At 47.7% G+C, this 14,802-nt stretch overlaps 2 protein-coding genes across 2 annotated transcripts in view; one reads left to right on the forward strand and one right to left on the reverse strand.

The window, feature by feature from the left end:
- Positions 1-10,172, reverse strand: part of LOC128306360 (uncharacterized) — an 82,030-nt gene extending 71,858 nt beyond the window's left edge. The window contains exons 1-2 of the mRNA XM_053043845.1: positions 10,133-10,172; positions 270-686 (exon numbers count right to left, since the gene is read on the reverse strand). Coding sequence (XP_052899805.1) covers positions 270-686; positions 10,133-10,172 — 457 coding nt within the window. The remainder of the gene's footprint in view (positions 1-269; positions 687-10,132) is intronic.
- A 1,344-nt stretch (positions 10,173-11,516) lies between these two features.
- Positions 11,517-14,799, forward strand: LOC128306366 (dynein regulatory complex subunit 6-like). Its single transcript, XM_053043858.1, has 2 exons — positions 11,517-11,772; positions 12,251-14,799. Exons 1-2 carry the CDS (start codon positions 11,641-11,643, stop codon positions 14,351-14,353), a joined length of 2,235 nt encoding a protein of 744 aa, XP_052899818.1. The 5' UTR covers positions 11,517-11,640; the 3' UTR covers positions 14,354-14,799.
- Positions 14,800-14,802: the final 3 nt, after the last annotated feature.

A 14,802-nucleotide genomic window follows, 5' to 3' on the forward strand; every position in this document is an offset into this window, starting at 1 on the left:
AGGTGCGCCTGAATGTATGTAATTTAGTCCTTAAGAACAATCTGAGCCCATCAGTTAGGGGCTTGGGATCGCTGGAGATCATCATCAAATAAAAACCCAACAGTCAGCAAGCGATCAGTAAATGAGATTGGAAACAGTAATTGCATACCTTTAGGCGTTTATAGCCCTAAAACACAAACAGGCGATGCACTGATGGCGACATTAACATTTAAAGGAAGATCACACAAATCGGAAAAGTAATTGTAAAGCTTCGTTACTGTGCAACTTACCTTTCCGCTCGTCAGCACATTCCGTCGTAGCTGGGCAATGTTTCACAATGTGATTGCTTTTTGCATTCAGCTCATCCGTCGTTACTTCTGCAGTACGGATCACAGCAGGATCAGCACGAGACGTTTCTTCACACGGACTCACTTCCAATTCGCACATTCCACTTTTCACTTCCTTGCCGTAAGGGATGCCTTCGGTCGCAGCAGTTTGCTTCACCTCTAGCTCCGGTTCATCGTCACTCGATTCTTCCAAATCTTGCTCATCACCTTCTCCCTCAACATCACCATCATCATCATCATCGGTAATATCCTCCAGCATACTGTCACTTTTCACATCAGCAGGCGCGCTTTTACCCGTGCCATTATTCTGCAGGACTGCACTAGCCATACCTTCACCAGCAGTCTCTTCATCGCCTTCATCTGGGAATGGTAAAATAAAGATCGGTGTTACTAAAAGTCAGTTTGAACATTTTTGAAACTAAAACTAAATAACTCTTACAACATTTATAAAAAAGTATAATATAGTTTATTAATATTATGCAACTCCAACTTTAACTTTTAAAACACCATTGTGGTACTCTATGCCAGTCATCCTTACTAAAAACGGTGACAGACAGAACTGTCACGAAAAGGATACGGATTTTCGTGTCAACGCCTTTTTTCCCGTATCAGCAACACACACAGTTCCGACGCGACGACTCTTGTCCTCTTTTAATTTCTATTTTCCCGCTCAAACTTCAAAACTCGTTCTCACCTGGAGGGTAATTATCGCACCAGCAAGGACACTCACTCGGCAGGCGAGAATAGAAAACCGTAATTATTTCCTTTGCCACCTGGTTGCTTCAATTAGAAATGACAGCTTGCTTAAAGCCACCGCGGTCTCTTATCGCGATAGTTTTACGGCAGGTATCACTTAGCTTTGCTTTTGCTCAGATGGTGAAACATGGTTCTACAATTTGGCGCAATTAATCTTTAAAAATGGCGGCATAAAGAGCGGCTGATGTGCAGCGAAACACAGTGACAGACAGATTGGTTCCTGGGAGGCTTAACTAATCAGCGCCCGGGTCTTGGAACAGGGGGTGACAGAACCTTATCAACGGTAGCTTTGCATATCACACTCAATTCGCTCGTATTCTTCAATGATGGACAGTTTCTTCACCGTCCAATCCTCCAATTTCTCTGAATGTCTGGACGACTTTCTCTAGATGACTCTTGGCAATGATTCTGTATTTCTGTGCAAATTATCCAAATGTGGCCTTTTACCTGCAAGAATTGAATAAAAATTTGTTTAAAGACTCATTTACCTAATGGGATCTTATCATCTTCAAACCCTTAAAAGTGTGACTTCCCTACTCCCAAAGCGCGGGACTTTGGCCTTTTGTAGCGCCCGGTTCGAATGTCGAACCATCTGACATTGACATTTGGCAGCAGCTGCAGTTTTGCTCAACAGACTGGATGCAAATTCTCGGTGACAACTTCCCACAGCGCCTTCGATCACGCTCACAGCTTCACAGTTAATACGCGGAATATCATCAGAGACTACCCCAAAGGCGATACACGACCGACCGCAAAAGGGTTGTGGATTGCACAGCATTTCTCAAGGAACTGGCAAGAACTCAACCAAAGAAAAAAAAAACTTCCCACAAACACACACAAAATACTGCCGTTAAAGTTTTCCAAGTGTAATAATCAGCTAAAAGCCAGCGACACCTAGACTACTACCCAGGACTACTGAGGCTCTTCAGGTACCGCGAGTCCACCCCGAGTTCTGCCGCTGTTCCTGCTTCCTAGGGCAACGCATTTCGGTAGTTACCGTTCATTCTTTTTCTCTCTTTCTCTCTCTCTCCCTCTCTATCAAAACATTCACCGATTCCTGTCAATCAACGAACGCATTAACGTTGATGGTGAGCCATGAAGCTGTCACGGCGCGTACAACGGTGGCAAGCACACATATTTCGCGACCTTGTCTTCCAAACCCTTTTGGGCGGAACCTTCCCGGTACACGGGGTGCACTCAGCACAAATAGCGTTTCTCACACGCGGTTGGTGGCCGTATCGAACTACCCTTTTTACTTTCAAATTCCCATGCCACCAATCCGCACAGTTTCCTGGCCCTCGGATCCCTGCAGTTCAAGGGGTTCGGGGGTTCGGAGGGGTTTCTCGGACGGTGGTTCACGAGGTGAAGGATTTTTAATAGCTCCCGGTGACATCGTCTTCTGCTGCCTCGGGTTGTCTCGAGGCAAAACATAAACACGTCACCCTTATCGGAACGGTACGGAGGACCTCCGACCGACCGGAAGTAATCGGCTTGAGAGAACTGACGACCCATCGGGCCCGTTTTGTTGTGCAAGTACACACCGGGAAGTGTGTACGCAAGAAACGGATAGTGCTTTCCGGACAGAAACTTCCCTCAGCATCGGAAAGGCTCATGACCACCGTCGTGCATGCGGTAATAGAATCGGGACATCGCTTTTTCTGGAGCGTGGAAGAGCGTGGACATGAGCAGACGCGTACTTGGCGTGCACCAAAGCGACAAACAACGCAACCTCTATCGGCAGCAAGGACCCTGACGTGCCTCTAAAGGTGGGGTTTTTGATCGTACCACTAATTACCACCAGCTGGGCACGTGTGACACTGTGAGCTACCGAGATCCCGAACCTCTGCGGAACTGCCGTTGCGCCACAAAAGGGTTAATTGATAAAGAGTATACCGGGCACACACACCGAAGGAGGTCCCCTTTTTCAATGCGAGGGGGGAGATGGGTTTAACGCACACGGCAAGTACATCCCTGCTGCATCAACGCCATTTGGACCATTTTTGCCGAACGCACCGTCGCGTACGATCGGTGTACACGATGTACGCTGACGGGCACACATCGCGGCCGCCTTCTGCCAACGTAGCGACAGAACCGAAAGTGATCCCAACGGCACCCAAACAATGCGACATTTCAACACCCCAGCCAAAAATAAAACTCCGGCCCCAACTGCCGTGCGGCATTCCGGGCATGGCCAACCGTGAAAGGACACGAACCGGATCCCACGGACACGGACGCGTGTGTGTGTGCGTTGTTTCCTGTTTTTTTTTGTTTTTCCGGTTGACTCACCAGGTCGACGATGAGGTGGTTGCCGGATTTGCCGCAGAGCCTCAACCACCAATCGTGGCAATCGTGCGGTTTGGCGCGTACGGACAACCACTCCGACAGGCCAACCAACCAACACCAATCGCTGCGGTATTTCATCCGATAATGGTGCCACCCCCGTAGGCTCCTGCGTTGGCCAGGGCCAAGGGTGAATAATCACCCACGTGGCCGCACAACATTAGCGCGAAAAGCAGCAAATTACCGGGGACCGGGGGGGGGGGGGGGGGGGGTTCGGGGGGGAGTTTGGGATAAATGGAATGTGTTGCCGGCTGACCGCGACCGTGCGGATGGGTTTTTGGCACAGCACCAACCGCGTGCGCTCCTAAAAGGCTGGAGACACGACTGATTTCGGTTTCGGAACAGTCCGTACGTGCTGCCGGACGCAGAAAGCACAGCATGGCAGCTACAGCTGGGGGTCATTAAATTTTACAATTTTAAAAAAGGTGTCCCACGTGACCGTTTGATTTGTATTTTATTCTTTCCTTTCCTAGCGTTCTCGCTTTTAGCTTTAGCGCAACCAACTTCAGAGGTGGCAATTGTTACATTTTTGTTCCTGAATTTTACTGATATCAGTTTCCTGTTCGCTAGGTCATTTGTTTCCACTGCATAAAAGAATAATTACTGCTAGAATTTACTTTATTACTTATTTATTCTACACTACAACCTCTACCCGGTCTTGGCCTGCTGCAGGAGCACTCTCAACGCATTACAAAGCCATCACTCCATCTCAACTTCCTTCACGCATATCACGCCTTCTATCACACGGCCTATCACGCCTTCTTTGTCTAAATGGACGACCTAAAAGGGCTTTATGGGCTGAGTTGTCCGGTGTCATTCTCATGACATGACCAACCCACCGGAGCCCGGTGAGTCTAATCCGCTAAACGACAGTAAGTTCACCGTACAGCTCATAGAGTCAATGTAGTGGCTCGTCCATTGTCTTTCCACACATACGAGGCCAAATATCCTTCTGAGCATCTTCCACTCCACTAGGATTTCGTCAGTTTTGGACAAAGTCTATGTCTCAGAGGCTGATGTGAGTACGGGAACTATATCCGTTCTATACAGTCCCAACTTCGTTCGTCGCGACAAGTGTTTTGAGTTGAGAAATTTCCTCATACTGTAAAATGGCCGGTTGGCAGCCAGTAGATGAAGTTTAGGAGTAGTGCCACCATCAACTTCGTTTTTGCCTCGTTAATCTCCAACCCGAGGTTTTCTGCCGTCTGCTCTGGTCTTTGATGAGCACTCATTACGTAGGAGGGCCTTAAACCAATCCTATCTATATCATCAGCCTACGCCAGGATCTGGATTGACTTATAGAAGATGGTCCCTGAAGTTTCTACCTCCGAGTCCTTTTTTTTCCTTTGACTTTTCGTAGTCACGTGATACTTAAGACAGAGTTACTAGTCCTGAGCTCAAGCCCCCAAATAACTCTGGAGAGTCTCGAAGCAGCTTAGTTTAACGTATGCTTGTCGCTCCCCGATATTTTGGATGCCATGCGCCACCACCGGCACAAAGGGTTGGAACTAGCCCATGTACCCAAGCTTGAATATACGGTGACACATGCTCTGGACGGTGAGGACGTGACGGAATAGAAGTTGAGTAGGATAGCCTACGGAACCTTCAAGAGGCTTCGAATCCTACTCCATTACATAGCAATTTAATACAATTTAACCAATATCTACTAATTGAAGGAGAAATTTTGATCAATGATAGAACGAGCGAGGACTCGCTACTCTCTCATTACCAAGGCGGTTCTTCTTAAGCCATTTAAGTAAACTAAGCAGTCAATAGATACAGATTTCCATACCGAAAGGCGACGCAGCTGCATGACTTCGAAAGCATCGTAACGGATTAACCGCATCGTACGTGCAAGACCATACTCCACAAAAGCTCGTAACGAGTTCTGCTAACAATTACTAATTGCCTAACCCAGTCATGTGCCGAACTAGCCTTATAAATCTCACTCAATAGACAACATCAGATTACAGGAGACCTTCAACCATGCCCACCCCGCTTCATTCGCCAAACGGCAGCTTTCTTGTGGATTGCCAGCTTTGGCAAGCGAGCCTAATCCACCTCACTGCACTGCCGTACCCATCAACGACTCGGTGGACAAAAAATGCGCCCACCAAGTCAACTGGTAGCAGTAGCAGCATCTACATCCACAGCAAGACCTCCCGGTTGTAAATAAACAAATCGAGCAATAAAATTGCTTGCCTAATTGAATCACCTACCCAGTGATTGCCATCGTTCCCGGCACGTTCCATCCACCGGCTGTCTGTCTTGTTTGCCGTGTAACGGGCATTATGAAAAGCCTTACCGAAGGGGCAAGGGGTTTTAATGTGGCGTAATTTATAGAACGATTAGGCAACGCTTAAGCACCGGTTGTGTTCGGGGGGGGGGGCGTGTACAACAAGATACAACTGAGCTAACTCACTTGTTGGATTAAGAAGCTATACGATCGTTTTGAGATGTTTTATTTCGCTGGTACAGGTGGTGGCCGGCTAATGGATTATGTGCAACTGCAATTCAATAACGCACTAATGCCGGACACGGTTGCGAAAAGATTCTGCATGCCGAATGGGTAAAATTTATCGTTGGCACTTTGTTGTAGGAAAAAAAAAGCGGAATTTAGTACGCTCGGGGATGCAACGACATCTGTGTGAGTCTTAGAACAGTGGGAGCCTCTTTTGACATGCCCATATAACACAAGGCTATTTCAAATTGCTACTGATACTGCTTTCTCACAGGACAGAACGTGAACCACACATCCCATCCCATGAGGAGGATTACCTCGTACGCAGGACTGGATGATGCCAGCCAAGCCATATAAAAGGAAAGGATCAACGAAAACCACGAAACTGACAAAGGATAAGATTCACGATATGGTACTACCCCATAGACGAAGTGATAAAATATTAGAAAATACCCTCCACATGATCGTGATATCGATTGCATAGATACAGGCGAATTGTGCTAGGGTCAAATTAGCTGTTTATGCCGACACTTCAACGAACCGTTGCTGTATAGTTTACTTAAAACAGTTAGTACACCAACAATACCATTTTCGGTAAAGTTAATTTAATGCATTATTCCATCAAGTAATACATTAATTTTGTTGTTGATTAAACTGCTGTTAATTAACAGACAATCAAAATTAAAATATTCATTGCATTAACAAGAATGCATGTAAAAATGTAATTGATGTATATGAAAGATTACCACATGTTATTTTTTTTCAAATATCCTGAAATTTTTAAACAAAAAATTCAGAAGTTTCATTATTTTATACATCATTTTAAAATTATGTAATAAAATCATTGAATAACAAATTTGAAACTTTCTTTTATATAGCTTATTTTTCTGATAACTTAAGTAATTTTGCCAATTTCATTTATAATTAAATATAAAATAAATTAATAATGGTTAGTTTACGTAGCGATTCAAACAGTGACTTGACCTCAGCTCAATTTTTTTACATTAATTATTATTATTATGCAATTTTCTGCTCGACCACTTGACAAGGTGATTTCTAATGCTTTATCGCAGCAGAGTAATTCCATAGCTGTAATGTCACAAGGAAAAGGGTCAAGTGTGTCGACTAAATATATGCAATTACGCTTAAATAAATGCAATCACCATTTAACCAGAGTCTCTTGTTAGGAACACCTTAGCATCTAAAGCGATCTCGCCTGAGATGTCCACATTGCAAACATCCAGGCGTTTATACCCAGGACTAGCGCCATTCAACAGCGTAATAAACCATTGCGCAATACTGTAGTAGAATAAAATTTTAAAAGTATTCATTAGTCGATGAATTCGCTTGCACGCAACAGTGCCACAAAGTTTTGCCACCTTCCAAAACCGCGCTTCCACAGCACCGCAAACAGCGTCGGACATCCTAGTCCCGGGCAAAACCAAATCCCATTGGTCATCTAGCGGCCACCCGTGGGAGTGCAGTGGGTATTAGTTATCCCGTGCTATCGACCATACTTTCGTTGCAGTTGCTTGCAGGTGGGTACTGCATCAAAATCGTTTCAGCTGAGCAATACTGAGCAAAGGGAAAAATAAAATCCTCTCATGCCTTTACTACCCACCTACCCCCCATCAAATCGAAATTGTCGTCACCAAGTCAGGTATCGTGATGGGTGGGGGGTGGTGGCAGGGAAGAAGCTACCGGGATGAGTCGTTGACGCACATGCAGATTCAGTTCTTCCGCGTCGTGGCTATTTTCTGGACCCTTCTACCCCACGGGGAGGCCGACCGGCCGTGAACGAACTATACAGTGTCGGGCGAGGCAGACTAGAAGTTTTGTTTGTGGCTCGGTGTGTGGGCACGCGTTCCGTTTCGTGTCACACTATCACAATCAAGTTTTCCAGCTTCGCGCGCACATTTTTCCCAACGGTCCCGCTGGGTTTCGCTCCCTTTCCCGGACACAACGTTCCCGGCAACCCTGGCCCAACCTCAAAAGCTGCACCGCATGAATGTCCCACCCCACACACGTGGTTCGCCTTGTCTCTGCACACAATGCAGTGCCCGATCCCTCTCTCTTACTCTCACGTTCTGTAATATATTCATATCTATCTATTCTATATCCTGTTCGCTTGAAAGTTGCAGCACCAGTCGTACTGTATGTATATCGTGAGTGCTCCCTTTCGGGATTCCCACGGGGGTCGTCCTGGCCCCAAAAGCCCGGAACCATTCTTGCCACACTCTGCATCCCAGCTCGCCACCCCCAAAACGTAACTCGTCATCCCCTCCGCCCGTTCCAGAATACTCCCGAGCGCTGGAAATATCGAGGTATCGTCAGCCAGTGCCACCACCATCAGGCGAAGGAATCCCCAGTGGGGCAACTCCTCTTACTCGACAGCACTGCCATGAGCAAACGGTGGACAGGCGAACGGTAGAGGGGTGAAGGTGAGTGTTGGCGCATGGTCACCGGCCGGTTTTCTCGATTTTGTGAAAATGTGTATTCCCACAGCTGGTAGATACCACCTCCCTCGCACAGCCCCCGTACACACAGTGCCCGGGGACGGTGGATGAGTTCTTGGGTGTATTTCACCAATTTCATCTTTCCGGCATCCCAGGGGAGTTTTGTGCCCCGCGCTCGTACCCCGTTCCCGGCGCTTGTTTTTGGCCTTTGGATGGTGTTCACTCCTTTCGCGGTCCAACAACCAACGAACGCATGAACGGGTGGTGGGACACAACAAACATATTCCCGCTCATCGTTCTCTATAGCTGCTACTAGCAGGAGTGCTGATGTCCCTTTTTCCGAGACAACCGGGAGTCGGTGGGAGACACATTTGAGAGTTCCTCGCTTTTCCAACGTTTTGCCAACGAATTTTTGCTTAGCTTTTCGTTTTAAAATGCTAAATGTTATGCAGTGCCTTTGTCAAGCCTTCCTTATCGATAATCGACACGAAGACGCACAAGGCCATCTAGTTCATCGTGGACATCCGTGAAGTTGTCTGTAAAGTGCATTCTCAAAGAAAAAATAAAGAGGATGTATTGTAAAATTTAACGAGATATAAATATTTTCATCAGAAATATCAATAAAACTCAGAAAAAGTATAATAATCAACTACGGGTAGTAATTCCAAACAAGAATTGAACTCACCACCGTTCGGTTACTGAGCACTAACCTAACTCCGTTGCTCCGAGCAACCGAAACCTACCGGGATCTCGTTTGCGAATAATATTTACTGTCAAAATCGAACTCTGTATGTGTGCTTCCTATCCACCATTGCACCGTATGTGTGCATTCCAGTCTGTATGTATACATAATAACACATTCATTTTCATATCGACGTTACTAGTAATATGAACGTCCCACGGGAACTGCGTACCTCCCCCAGGGACCCAACCGACATTGGGATGAACGGTTCCGTCGGTGTCCAATTCGGGTTTTCGCTACTATCACGGAGCGGCGCACATGCACTATTCCACTGCTCAAATGTTCGTGATATTGTTCCACGTGTCTGCCTCCACCGGTGTTGTCTCTCCACAAGGATAGCCGGGTGGAGCCGATGCCGAACCGAAGCGAGACAAGGGTGTGAAATGGAATGTTGGAATCGAATGAATCCACCTCCACTTGCCCGCGACAATCCGGTTTCTCCCAGCCGGGACGGAAGGATAGTAGTTGATAGTCGCAAGGATCGCCACAAACACACACGCATGCGGCAATGCTGCACAGATACGAGAGAGCGAGAGCGACATATCGCCCCGGCAAGGCTTTGGTGTGAAAGGTGCGAGGGCATACGCACACACACACACATCGATACAACATTCCACTCTTTTGGTCTCTCGTGGATTCACCGCGAAAAACCCCGGCGTGGAGAGAAATCGAATGCTCCCGCGGTTGTTGCTGGTTGTTGTGTGTGCCGTTGTGCTTCGAACACGGGTACGGTACGGCTTTTCCCCAGGGAAAATGCGCGCCAAAATTTTACTCCCTCACCCACCTACCCACCCATCCTTGCGCTTACCCTTCACGCCGGAGCAGGGCACTGCAGTTCGACGTACCCAATATCCTTGCGGAGAAGTCTATCGAAAGGTGAAACAAGTTGCGAGCCTGCTATGATGCAGTGTGTGTGTTTGTTTGTGTTTTTGCGTTAAAACATTATCCAAACGTCACAATTCAATTTTTATGCCTCCGTACAGTAGGCTGTACCGGGCAGGAAAATGGTAAAAAAAATCACACGGATATATACCAAAAAGGCACAACTTACGCTTGAGTGCTCTCGGTTTAGCCTGCTTCCGGCGGGACATTTTCTGGTTTAGCACAAAATCCGTTTGGGAATGCTGGTGTCCTTAGCGTAAACTTTTCATTTAAACACCGACACAACTACTTCTGTGACGTTAGTTACCTTACTAAACGTGACACTCGATAGGATATTCTTATAACACACACCAACGAAAAACCTTCTTTCTGCTCCACGTAATGATTTTAGCGATTGATTAACCTATTTTCACTTCACTATCTAAACTGCAGTCCGAAATTCACTTTGCCCACGTTTGTTGACGCGATGGAAAGCGCACACTACGGTTGGTGTATTCGAAACAGTACCGACGTGCGGGTAGTAATGGCGAATGTCGCCACCACAGAGGTCAGCGCCGGAATGTATGCTTTCGCCGTACGTCAACCGGTAAACGGACAGTTTCGAGAGAGAGAGAGATTCATCTCTGTTCTCTCCCGCTCAACGCAACACCAACAGCGAAGGATGAACACCAACGAGCAGGAATCGTTGAAAGGGGAAACATTTTCCTCTGGGGGTATGTCTGGGAAAGCAAAACAGGGGAAAGCGTCGTTATGCCGGCACCACATGACACCCAAATTGAAATTTCATTTCTTCCGAATCGGAAGATTTCTTTACACACATACACACGCTTCTTCGCTTACATCCCGCTGCTGCTTGTCGATCCCATCAGCCGATGGAAAGGGTCAGCTGTCCCCGTTGACTTCACATGCCCTGGTGAATAATTGCAAGGCAAGTGTTGGAAGTCTTAGGGCGCTACAGGATCACCCAAGGAAATCCCCTATTCGATACCTCGTAAGTCTTGAGGGCTATTCGCGAATGAAATAAGTAAATTGTAGGTTACGATACTTAGCAGGAGTTCGTCACAAGAACTATCTCACTGAGTAACGTAGAAAACAGAACAGATTTCTCACGATATCAGATTACCAAACGATTTTCCAATTCCCAAAATTGGAGACTTCAAATACCCCAATTGCTTCAAATTCTTCTAACGGTAGTACCGAGCGTTTTCAAGTTCTTCTGGAAAGAAATGCTCGTAATGTTGCCCATCTCTACTATATGCTCTAAATTTCCCCACCTGTTCCCGATAACGCCACGGCCTGCTCAGCTGATTTGCGTTCATTCGGTTTCAAAACAATCTCTCACGCATACTCAGTCGCTACGCAACCCCCATCTTCACCTGCCCCTGTATTCATCCGCACCCAACCCCGCCATCATCTGGCAAAACGTCAAACGGTGCAAATAAACAGATGCTCCCGAACGGATCACGCTCCAGCAAACGCACACATCGTAAAGTGGCCGTCAACATCCAACAGCTTAACTTGGCTGCGTTATCATTCGACGGGGTTGTGTCCAACTCCGGCGGTCAAGTACACGGTCAATCCAACACAGTGCGTGGTGCCGAGTGGATGTGTCGATCGAAGTGAGGGTTTGCGTGGTGTATTAGAAACAGAGGCTATCGCGACGAGACGTAACAAAATATGGCGCTCCGGGAGGGAAGAGAAACCCGCGCCAGGAGCTTCCAGTACTCCAACGAAAAACCATCCCATCTGTCCACCTTCAGCAGTAGCTTCGACGAATTTGGCCCACCGTATGCGGATTTACCGATGGAGGTAAGTTTGCATCTTCGCCCGTATTGTCTTCTTCTCTCGCACCCCTACCTGACTTGCAGGTGATCACGAGACCACCGCCGAAGAAAAGAAAAACATTGACAACTGTGTTGCTGGTAGGCGGAAGGAGAAGTGATAACGCAATGTTATGAAAGTGATTAGACTGAACGCAAACTTCGCTAAGAAGCATGAAATATAACCGTATATCATCGAAGATCGAATGATAGTAGTAAGGGGCTTGGATCTAAAGATATAACCGGATGAAGATAATAAATGTGACGTAAAGAAGTTATCTGCCGTGCAAGATTTATGCTGACTAACAACGAAGTCTTAATATCAGACAAGCTGTATGGATGGGAGACATTCAGCAAACACAAGGAAATAAGATACCAAGATCTTGTGTCTAGTGTCTGTGACCTCACCTTCACCAAAACGAACCTAACGAATAACCCTTATTTTCCATTTGTTGTTTGTTTTTTAGATTTTGGTCAAGATATTCACCTACCTTACACCGTCGGATAGACGCGAAGCCAGCCAAACGTGTCGCCGTTGGTGTGAGGCATCGCATCACAATGCATTCCTCGAAAACTTCTGGCTCGTACTGCACCGCCAACCGTTCGATGTGAATGTACCGCCCGTTCGCGATTTTCTCTGCAGCTTCCGCCGCTTCCCAAACATCCAGCTCTCCGAGGTGGATTTTGAGCGGATCGGCAACTTTTTCACCCAGTTCGGACCACACATCCAGCGTATCGTGTTCGACGCGTGTGAAATACAGGAACGCGACATGATCGCTATACTGCGCTGTTTGCCAGCCCTGCGTTCACTGTCGATCAGATCGTGCCGCGATCTGTTCATGTGTGTGCGACTGTTTGATGATGCCGCCGAGCGGGAAAAACTTCGCCAAACGCTGGCCAGTGTGAGTGAACTATCGCTGACCCACAGTCAGTACCTTTCGGATGGAATACTGCACCGGATAACGGATATTATGCCGTCGCTGAGTGTGCTCAACCTGGCCGGTTGTCACATATCCTTCCACCAGGGGCTCTATCGGAAGTTCTATCCGGGTGATGGCAAACAACCGTCGGAAAGTGTGCTCACCTTTCACTACATCTCGCGGTTGATCGAGGAACGGAAGGAGTCACTGCGGGCCCTTGATTTTAGCGAAACGCTCGTGGATGATAATGCGCTAGAGGTGCTGGCGTCCATGAGCCCGGCACTGCGGCTGGAACGGCTCGAGCTGAATCGTTGCGAGCAGCTATCGAACCGCGGACTCGGCACGCTCATTACCGCCCACGCGAACCATTTGCAGCACTTGAACCTCTCGAAAACGTACCGGCTGACCGATGCCTGTCTGCTGCAGATTTGCCGCGAACTGTCCGGATTGCGGGTGCTGAAGATGCGTGAATGTCGTGCGCTCAGCAATCAGGGTGTGCGTGAGTTGGTGCAATTGACCGCGCTGCAGGTACTGGACATATCGTACTGCAAGGAAGTTAACGGAGCGGGTATACTGGAGGGCATTGCATCACGCCCGAACCACACGCTGAAGGAGTTGCGCATCCGTGCGCTAAACCTTTGCGAACAGTCCATTATTGCGGTGGCGGAGAATTTGTCGGCACTGCGCGTACTCGATCTGGGCTACTGCTTCCATGCCGTGTCGGACCTTTGTGTGCAGTTTGTTATCCGCAATTTGATTCAACTGAGGGAGCTTGATTTGGAAAACTGCGGAAAGCTGTCCGATGAAGGATTGACGGGGTTGGGAATGCTTCCGAAGATGGAACGTCACATACAAGGCAATCAATTAGGTGGTGCTGGGGCTGAAAATGCCGAACCAAATCAGGTGTCTGAAGAAGCACACGATCCTCCGGAACCGGAACCGGTGGTACCGCAAGTAGCAGCACCCCACATGCGTATATCGTTGCGTAGCCGTGCGGAGCAGGAAATTGTGGAGGATGCCGAACGGAAGAAGCAATTGCTCGAGGCGATGCAGCGCAAGGACAATCTGCAATCGGCACGCAATGATGTGCGATCGTCCTTTAGCGGGTATTACGTTGGGCGACTGCAGCAGCTGTGCGTGCTCAATCTAACCGGATGCAATGGACTCACGGACGTGACGCTGATGTGCAACTTTCGTATGGTGGATCTCCGCAAGCTGTCCCTTGCCCGGTGTCAGCAGATTTCGTTCGAAGGCATACGGGCCATGGTGCAGGGATGTCCGTCGATCGAGCAACTCGATCTGAGCGAGTGTCACAACATTAATGATCGAGCGGTCGAGCAGGTGGTCACTCATCTGCGTCGTTTGCGTACGCTAAGCCTTCGACGCTGCTATCAACTGACCGATTTTAGTCTCGATCACATCGCATGTCACGGGCTACAGCTGCGTGAACTCGACGTGCGCGGTTGCAAGCATATGTGGGCGGATCCGGCCATGCGATTGGTAAACTTGCCGCTGCTGGCCACGATCCTTGCCGGCAAACAGGACGACACAGGGAATGGTGTTGATGGTAGCGCGTTTGGTAATGCGTTTACAATTATGCCCGCGCCACCTCCACTACCGCAACCGCAGCGTCTTTCGATGCGTTTTTAACAGGAGATGGCTTTGGTTGTGCCTACTGCTACTGTTCGATGCAGGATGCTTACTGTTGATGGCAACGGTGCTCGCTGGCTAGTTGCTATGGTAATTGTACTGCTTGCTTGCTGTACGTACTGTTTCCGATCGCCACCACGCGTCACAGAAATTAGCAACTGAAATAGAGAATGAACGAGATAAGATTTTGATGTTAAGCTGATTGACCAGACGAACCGGTGCCATTCGTTTTACCTTATCTTTTTTACGCGAAGCGAAGACCAGTCTAGACTCGCAAGACTCACTGCGAAAGTGTGTAACCACAACTAGTATTTCCTTAAAAAGGGAAAACAATATTCGATAGCAAATGTATTCAAACAAAGTTTACACCCGCGTATATCGCGAGGTTTTTTTTATGAATAAATTATCACTACACTTAAACTCTATCGTGATATTATCGTTAAACCGTT

The sequence above is a fragment of the Anopheles moucheti genome, chromosome 2, assembly GCF_943734755.1.
Source record: "Anopheles moucheti chromosome 2, idAnoMoucSN_F20_07, whole genome shotgun sequence".
Lineage (NCBI taxonomy): Eukaryota > Metazoa > Arthropoda > Insecta > Diptera > Culicidae > Anopheles > Anopheles moucheti.